At 31.3% G+C, this 9,407-nt stretch overlaps 1 protein-coding gene across 2 annotated transcripts; it reads left to right on the forward strand.

Moving 5' to 3' along the window:
- The first annotated feature begins 635 nt into the window (after positions 1 to 635).
- On the forward strand, positions 636 to 5,527 carry LOC122717209. Of its 2 annotated transcripts, XR_006347167.1 has the most exons (4): positions 636 to 1,008; positions 2,080 to 2,782; positions 5,190 to 5,243; positions 5,371 to 5,527. XR_006347167.1 is itself a non-coding variant. In XM_043941054.1 (2 exons), the coding sequence occupies exons 1-2, from the start codon at positions 964 to 966 to the stop codon at positions 2,737 to 2,739; spliced, it is 705 nt and encodes a 234-aa protein (XP_043796989.1). In that variant the 5' UTR covers positions 636 to 963; the 3' UTR covers positions 2,740 to 2,850. The 2 variants fall into 2 exon arrangements, 1 of the variants encoding a protein (XP_043796989.1); XM_043941054.1 differs by lacking the exons at positions 5,190 to 5,243; positions 5,371 to 5,527 and having other exon boundaries at positions 2,080 to 2,850.
- Positions 5,528 to 9,407: the final 3,880 nt, after the last annotated feature.

A 9,407-nucleotide genomic window follows, 5' to 3' on the forward strand; every position in this document is an offset into this window, starting at 1 on the left:
TTCCAATCTTGGATAATCTTCTGATCCTGATTTACTGATTAATAAAATCTTGAATTTGGGAAAAAAGGGGGAAAGAACTTATTTGCACGCCTGATACTATATCGATTCTACAGGAACAATCTCGAACAATCGTCGCCAAATGTATCCCAATCCATCTTACAGAGAGAGAGAGAGAGAGAGAGAAACAGAGATAGATAGATAGATAAATAAAGATAGAGATAGAAAGAGAGGAAGGGAGAGAGAGAGATAGATATATAGATAGATAGATAGATAGATAGATAGATAGATAGATAGAGAGAGAGAAAGAGAGACAGACAGAGAGACAGACAGACAGACAGACAGACAGATAGACAGACAGACAGATAGAGAGAGAGAAACAGAGAAACAGAAATAGATAGATAGATAGATAGATAGATAAATAGATAAATAGATAAATAGATAGATAGATAGATAGATAGATAGATAGATAGATAGATAAATAGAGAGAGAGAGAGAGAAACAGAGATAGATAGATAGAGAGATAAATAGATAGAGAGAGAGGGAGGGAATCAGAGACATATTTCCTGATTGCAAAAGACTCTGCTCTGCGACAGACGGCGGAGGTGGAAGAAACAGGAGCATTACGCGTGCACGACACACGATACGAATCCGGAGATTGGTATTACGGATACAAAACGACGTATTCCTAGGCGAACGATGAGTAATGGTGGTGTCTTGTGTGTGCGTGCTCGTGAGACGCGGAATCGTTAACGTTTTCGAGCCTGGTGTGCGGTTATGTATTATATCCCGTGCGGGTCAGAGGGATCGGGTGATGGGATGAAAAGGAAAAAAGAAAAAAAGAAAAAAAAAAAAAGGGAAGAGAAAGAAAAATTAGAAATACTCGAGCAGGGCGTCGAACGACGGTCGATTTCAGTGAAAGTGAATATAGGGACACCTGTATAAAATCGGGAACCGAAACGAGTGATGGCACATTCGAATACGGGAGCGACGATGAGGAGCGCGTACGTTGTAAGTAAACCAAAAGATAGACCTTTGTTTTCATAGGATTAAGAATTAAGAGGAATTAACAGACTCGTTTCTTAATTATCGAATACTTTACTTTCTTTTTTACTTTATTCGCTTACTTCACTTACTTCACTTATTTCACTTAATTTTTTTACTTTATTGGAATTATGAATACTTATATTCATCTGTAAGATAATACGAAGAAACGACAATTTTGTTTTTCCTTTATTACTCTTCTTGTCAATATTACTTCTCTTGAAGAAATAGATATAATCTTGCCTAACTTTCATTACAAGTTGTAAGTAGACAAAAAGATAGACTTTTGTTCTTATAGAACTAAGAATTAAGAGGAATTAACAGGCTTGTTTCTTAATTATCAAATACTCATTGGAACTATGGATATCTGTATTCATTTATAAGATAATATAAAGAAACATACAAATTTTATTTCTTCTTTATTACTTCTCTTGCCAATGCCTAGAAGAAATCGGTATAATCTTGCCTAACTTCCATTATAAGTTCATTAAGTAAATAGATGATAAGATAGATCTTTATTTTTATAGAATTAAGAATTAAGAGGAATTAACAGACTCGTTTCTTAATTATCAAATACTTATTGGAACTATGGATATCTGTATTCATTTATAATACGAAGAAACACGACAATTTTGTTTTTCCTTTATTACTCCTCTTGCCTAGAAGAAATAGATATAATCTTGCCTAACTTCCATTATAAGTTATAAGTAAACGAAGAATTTAATTTAGAGGACGAGATAGACTTTTGTTTTTATAGAATTAAGAATTAAGAGGAATTAACAGGCTCGTTTCTTAACGCGACAATTTTATTTCTCCTTTATTGCCTAGAAGAAATAGATATAATCTTGCCTAACTTCCATTATTCACCATACCCACCCTACCTTTTCACCATTCCTCGACCATCCGTCACAAGCATCATTAAAAAGGTGAATAAAAATTACATCTTGCTCATTTACATCATCACCAAAAAAAAAAAAAAAAGAAGAAGCAACCAAAGAACACGTCGCTCATTTTCACAAACTCTCCTGATTTTCGCAGGTGTTTTGCCTTTTGGCGGGCGCGGTGGTGGCTGAGAAAGCCGAGACAGCCGAGAAACAGGCGAGGAAGACGAAGCGAGGAATCCTGTTGGGCACTGCGGGATCACCGGTTGCTTTGGACTTCGCCTCGAGATACGACTTCGAATCCAGCGGGTTCGGATTGACGGGGCTCGCCAATGGATTGGGGGCCGGCCAACTTTCAGGAGGATTAGCAGGGGGTGGAGCCGCCATCGTCCACCAAGCGCCAGTCCTCGTCCACCGGTATCCCTCACTGTCTACTGCTTATTACGCGAGGCAGCATCCTCTGGTCAGGGATGTTCACACGCCTCATCAGAGACCAGTTGCCCAGCCACCCGCTGTTAGATTGCAGGCCTCTTCTCAGCCGATCTCCGTTTCCCAACACGTCAACATTCCCCAGACGACGGTGCCAGTCGTGTCTCAATCCGTTCCTGTCGTCGTGTCCGCCGTGTCCTCGAGCTCGGCTGGAACCGGCTTCTCTTCCAGGATCGATTCCAGTGGCAGCGTGGCTGGATCCTCTGGCCTGGCCTCTTCTTCGGCTACCGATCTCGGCTCGAGAGGGTTGATCCCCAATCTTCTTGGACACGCTTCGTCCGGCTCGATTGGAGGGGTTGCCGCTCTTGGAGGAGTTGGCACTGTTTGAGAGGAAGAAAAGGAAATGGATGGAACGAAAAGAAGAAGGAAAGGTTGCATTTTTTTATTTGAATTAAAGTTTTTCTTAAAGTTTGTAATTTTCTTGTATCCTTTGGTGAAATTATACTTTTATATGTGATAACGATTTCATTTCTGTCGAGGTTGATTTCGATCCCTTTTTCGTTTAATTTAATATATTATTATTTATATTATTTAATTTAATATAATACGAGGTATTGAAGGGGGGGGTGAGAATTATCGTCGAAACAAATTTCTATCCACCTTTGTAATCGTGACACTTGTGACAAATGGTCGAGGAATGGCGAAAAGGTAGGAGGATAGGGTGGATAGGAAGTGCGCGTCGAATAGGCGAGGTTATATTAAAACAACGGTAGTTCTTCAAGCCGATTGGTCAATATGGGGCTCGTGTGGGGTGGCTGATTACGTCAGCGAAAATCCTTTCGCGTCACGTGAACCTCCTCCCGAGCTTTCACACGAATCAGGTCATGACTTCTGTATACTGATTTTTAACTCTCCAAGCGAAGGATAAAAATTGCGCTTGCTTCGGGATAATAAAAATGGAATAATAAAAATAACGTTGTCTCGTAAGACGTTCTTCTAAGTAGAATGAATGTACGAAATTCTTCATTATTATTCGAAGAAAACTCGAGCAGTTCTTTCAATGTAAATTCGAATCATCTTCGAATATTATTCTTACAAATTTAATAATTTATAATTGAAATTATTCCTCGTCTCGGATAATTTCAAAACTTTGTAATTATTTTAGTCGTCGTTCCGGTATTATCATTTAAGATAAAGTAAAGTTCTCAATGTTAGTTATGTTAAATTAAAATTAAATTTTAATGTAAAATCATAAATAATATATGATGAAAATATCTTGTAATTTTAAATTTGCTTAAAATGTTAATTGAAGTAAATATAAACAATGCACACAAATTTAATTTTATTTATAAAAAAATACTCATCGATTATTACATTCATCGTAATGTATATAATTGTAATAAATTGTTGAATGCATAAATTAATAATGTAAATTCAAAAAAATGTTGAATTATTGTATTATCGTATTCGAAAAATTAATTTTAAAGCAATCGGTAAGAAACGTATACGTTCGTTGAACTTCGGTTTCTATAAATACGAGACAGGTCACGAGAAAGAATTCATTCTCTATCGGACTCCGTTGACGTATACATCGAAATTATAACGCTTTAATTAAATTCTATCGGTTCAGAAATTTTTACGATTTTTAATTATTTATTTTTATAACATTCTAAATTAACCTTCCTTCGCTCTTTTAATTATTTATACTTTTATTTTTTAACTCCTATTTTCATTCATTTTTATTTATTCATATTCTTACTTTCAATTCATTTATTAATTTTTATTTTCGCTCGTTTTATTTCCTCGCTTATATTTTTATTTTTTATATTTTTATTTTTATTATTATTAAAATCTTAATATTTCCATATAACGGTAATTAAATTATCATTCCACTTTTAGAATAATTTAGATTTCTTTAAAATTCAACGTTTCAATTCATTTCCATAGTAAGATAATTTTAATAATTCATTTTTATTATTCTTCGTATACGTAATCACCTCCTCGCTTGGTGAGAAACTTGGTAATTGGCGTCGTTTCTCTCCATATTTTTTCATATTAAAATTATCACGTTACAGAGATTACGACACAAATATTACACTGAATGTATCGTATTAAATACATTTATAGAGACATTAATCTTTGAAAAGCTACGAATTATATTTACTTTCGTTTGTTTCAGATTTCTCTAACCTATAGTTATATTTCATCCAATTTTCCTTTCATTTGAATTTTCATTTATTACAAGCATCTTGGAATATTTTAATACAACATAATTTTCCAACCGAACAAATTATCTGAATTTTAAATTTATTTAAATTTATTTACAAAACAGAAGAGGAAAAAGGATATTTCTCTTATATCTTTAATCCATATTTATTTACAGCAAATTTTTACGTACGAATTTTCGTACGTTCGTAAAAATCAGCCTCGTTTATTTATATCCTTGGTTGGAAATTAGAGCCAGTGTTTTACCTCCGCGATGGTTTATTTAAATTTTAATGGATAGAACGCGAAAATAGAGTGAATGTTTGCTCCCCGATTTTAAACGATCGCGTTAATAGTCTTTACTATTCTTTTAAATATTCGTTTCGAGTACGCTTCTCTCGAGAAGAGGATAAAGCGGTCATCCATCACGCGAAGAGCTTACGTTTTTATTCAAATTTCTCGTTCCTCCGTCCAGAATCATTGGACGCTTAAAAATCTTTTGAATTTCGACTCCTTTGCATTGGAATCTTAATTTTCATTGGCAATCTTCGTCACAATTTATTAAAATTTTGGATTTTTTTTTTTTTTAATTCCAAACGATCCGTGTTCTAAATTCCGTTTGCTTTTTTACAGTTGCAGTAGAGTTGCCTTGTGTGAAATGATTTTTCATCCACGAATCATGGAATGGTGAGTCACGTGCATTATTTATTTTATCCCTTCGATCGAGGACGAAAATTTCGAATTCGACACTAGATAGGTTCTTTTCGATTTTTATTATATGTGAGTGATAATTTTCTGTGTTTTTGAATGACAGAAGTGTTCTTCCATACCTTTTATATCACGATTTACAATTTTCGATTGTGATGAAACATAATCAAACACGATGAAACATAATCAAACACGATGAAACATAATCAAACACGATGAAACTTAATGAAACACGATGAAACATAATGCGTTCAACTTTGTTTTTGCACATGTATACAAGAAGATATATTTGACGAGAGAATTTCAGAATCAAGGTAATATATTTTTTAACAATATATTTGCTTTCTTATTCTCGAAGACGTGCTTTGATAAAGGAATGAGGCTTGAGGTTATTTATTTAGTAATTAAATTAGAGTCAATTATTTCGCTTTGCACACCGTTAGTGCAATTTTAAATTCTCATCCACTTTCAATTTTTTCTTATAATACAATTAACAAAGTGGAGTTATTAAAGTAATTTTCGATAAAATGAAAAAGTATGAGAGTATTTCTTCCCGTTAGGAAGAAAGAAAACATCTTTCAGGATTTTCAGGTTTGACTCCTTTCGCATCACTCGGATGCTGCTCGACTAGTTTTGAAACAACGATTGAGTTAGTGATCGTGCACGACCTGTTTTCCACATTGTATATATGTGAATATGTTCTTATTCTCAATTTTTATTATATATATAATTATATATAATATATAATTTTATTCTTATTATTAATTATATATAATATATTCTTATATTCTATATTATATCTTATATTATATCTATATCTTATATTCTATATATTAATATATTCTATAATATATAATATATTCTTATTATTCTTATTATTATTATATAATTTTATTCTCAATTTATCAAATAATAATTTCAATTTTCTCCATTTCCTCCATTCGTTTTATTACCATTTCTTTAAAAGTCGTACATATATTCTTTTAATCTCTATTTACGTTTTTAAATTTCGATCGACGGTATATTTTTATCATGCAATGATTGCTAATCGACTTCGAGAGAAAATGTGTCTAAACTTAAAGTAATATTAAATCGTGGAATGATTGTCTTTTTTTGTCACAATTTGTTACAATTTTTATGTTACAACTTACCAATTATCATATAATTTCAATTTTCTCTATTTCCTATTTTGAGAGAAAATAACTTAACTAAACTTAAAATAAACTTAACTAAACTTAAAAAAAATTTCAATTTTCTCCATTTCCTATCGTTTCTTTGAAAGTCATACATCTCTATTTACGTTTTCAAATTTCGATCGATGATATATTTTTACCGTGCAATGATTGCTAATCATCGATTTTGAGAGAAAATGTACCTAAACTTAAAGAAATGTCAAATCATAGGCGTGATGAGAATCGTGGAATGATTGTCTTTTTTTGTTACAATTTGTTACAATTCTTATGTTACAATTTATCAATTATATTATTATATAAATTATAATAATAATTTCAATTTTCTTTATTTTCCTATCGTTTCTTTAGAAGTCGTATATATATTCTTTTGATCTCTATTATGTTTTTAAATTTCGATAGATAATGCAATGATTGCTAGTCATCGATTACCTAAATTTAAAATAATGTCAAGTCGTAGAGTAATGAGAAATTATTATCAATCGTGGAAATTGAGAATATTTTAAGCGGATGATTGAGGTTATGTCGACTATATTTATTAGAGATTTCTTTCAGTTCAAGTTTCATATGTAAACTTAAATATTTTCTTTGTATTGATAAACGATTTTTCGATAATTTGAATAATTTTAAATAGAAAATATGTAAGATATATTTTTCACGATTATAAAGTTTCTTAATGATATTATTGGAATTTGAAAGATTTGTTTTCAATGATTGAGATTAAGTCATGTTTTTGTATTCTTTTTTTTGCAAGTGTTATACTATTGATGATAAGTTGCAAGGTGTGACAGCATTTTATATACATATTTTGAATAATAAATATTACGATATACAACATCAAAGGATTAATATTTCATGAATTAAAAAAGAATAAAGAATGAATGTGTTGGAGCGTCTGTTTCGCCACTTTTTAAAATATAGAGTTAGATAGGATACTTTTTGATGTGAATTGATGTTAATTAATGGGTAAGGCTGGACTGATTGTCACACAGTCTCTGGACGACAATCTGTTTGACAATCTGTTTCAGGAAATACAACTTGAAACGTCGAGAGCGAAACTGAGACGAGTGGCGGTCGATGGCCACTCGTTTCTGGTTTTGCTCGTCGATTTTTCGAATTTCGTGGTTGTGAATTCGGTTTCGAAACGAACGTTGAGATTTTGCACGTGTGAGGGACACGATGATCCATGTCTGTCATTCAGTTCTCGCGATTTATTTTTTTATTTTTTATTTTTTTTTTTGTTTCAAATTTCAACGGGCTCGAAGAAAGAAGACGAAGAGACTTGTCAATCTGTCACGAAGGGAGTTGGAAAGAATGATTTTTCGTCATGGGAAAGTCATTGTCGCTACTTTGTCACGTCATCATGGCAGAATTGATTTTTGATTAATGTTGCGATAAATAAATTATAGTTTATTATCAGAGTTGCAGAAAAATAATAATCGCGTTTGCTGTGAATCTTATATCATGTTTTTTATGAAATATTAAATATAGTTAAAAATAGTTTAGTTTAATTTGAGTTTTAATTGCAAAGATATCAATTTATTTGAATTATTAAATTTATTTTAAGAATTAATGTTACATAAAATGTCTATAAATCTTTCTAATATTGCGAAATTGATCCGTTGTTTTTGTTTTAGTTAGTGCGGCTATAAGAGTTGCGGAAGGGTGGTTTTCCACTTTTTTCTGGTTACCTTTTCTTTTTCAGCACCCTCGAGTGTTCATGAAAATACTGCTCATCTGTTTTAATCCTTCTAATAGTCAAAATCATTACGAGGATAAGAATATTATTTTTTCTAATATTATTATTCCTGTGCATAATATCAAAATCAAATTCATTTTACGTTAAATTTTTTATTTATGATAAATATTTCTTAATTTTTACTATAAAAGGTAGTGATAGATAGAGCAAGTAGTGTTAATTGAGTCGAATTACGATTACGTTTTTAAAAATTTGATAAAAAATTTGTTTATGTGAAAATCTGTTACATGAAAAGTTTAATAAAAAACATCTTGCACGTGAGTATTTCAGAGTATTTATCTTTCGAGCACCAAATCTCTTAAGATAAGTCTTTTCGTATTTATCATCTCGTTATTGGTGATAGGTAATGAAGGAAACTCTATATTATCAACAGCTACAAACTGTACTTTTGCTTACAGCATTCTACCTTCTCTGTTCATGATATACTGTTTTCTACCTAACCGACAATCGATCGGTAGAATTCAAAATCGATTTCACTTTATTCGACGGTGATAAAAAAATAAATTATTCATAATTTACAATACATACAATAAATTTAAATGAAACAGCGCATAATAATTATTAATTTATTCTCGATTTAATATAATTATGCAATTCCATAAAAATATAACATATATTAATCAACTTACGAATCTGCAGATATTCATAATAAAAAAGAATAGCTTCCCACTCACCTGAAACAAAAAACAAAAAGAAGCACGATTATTTATCACTTAGAATTTTTCACTAACTATATTATTCGATAAATTGAATTCATTTATGACAGGAAATAAAAATAAATTGTTACTCTACGAATTAATTGTCTTTTAAACATATTGAAAGAATTCCCTATACAAATTCCCTACGAAACGATACATAAAGACTGAAATAAGAAGATAAAAAATAATAAATAATTTTAATATTCTTTTCTTAGATTTCGTTGCTGCGTTAATTCTTCTATCTTTATTCTTTCACCATAAAAACTATTCCCGGGTGTCTCATTATTAATATTAAGGGGAAACCCTGTGTTTAAAAGTCGAGCGAGCAATGTGGTGATTTTTTTTTTTTTTTTTTTTTTTTTAGTAGGTGAGATAATTTTTCCTCTAAACTTAATAATGCAACGCTTGTTGAAAAAGCTTTTTGAAGTAAGCAGGGAACGATGAAAATATATGAAAAGGAAATTTCAGATCCTTGTTAACGAAGTGAACGAAGCCG

This window comes from Apis laboriosa, unplaced genomic scaffold (assembly GCF_014066325.1).
Source record: "Apis laboriosa isolate Shangri-la unplaced genomic scaffold, ASM1406632v1 scaffold4_cov146, whole genome shotgun sequence".
Taxonomy (NCBI): Eukaryota; Metazoa; Arthropoda; class Insecta; order Hymenoptera; family Apidae; genus Apis; species Apis laboriosa.

Coding starts and splice junctions, on each gene's coding strand:
- LOC122717209 (XM_043941054.1), top strand. CDS start 964: ATGGCACATTCGAATACGGGAGCGACGATGAGGAGCGCGTACGTT. Junction 1,009..2,079: donor CGATGAGGAGCGCGTACGTT/GTAAGTAAACCA, acceptor TGATTTTCGCAG/GTGTTTTGCCTTTTGGCGGG.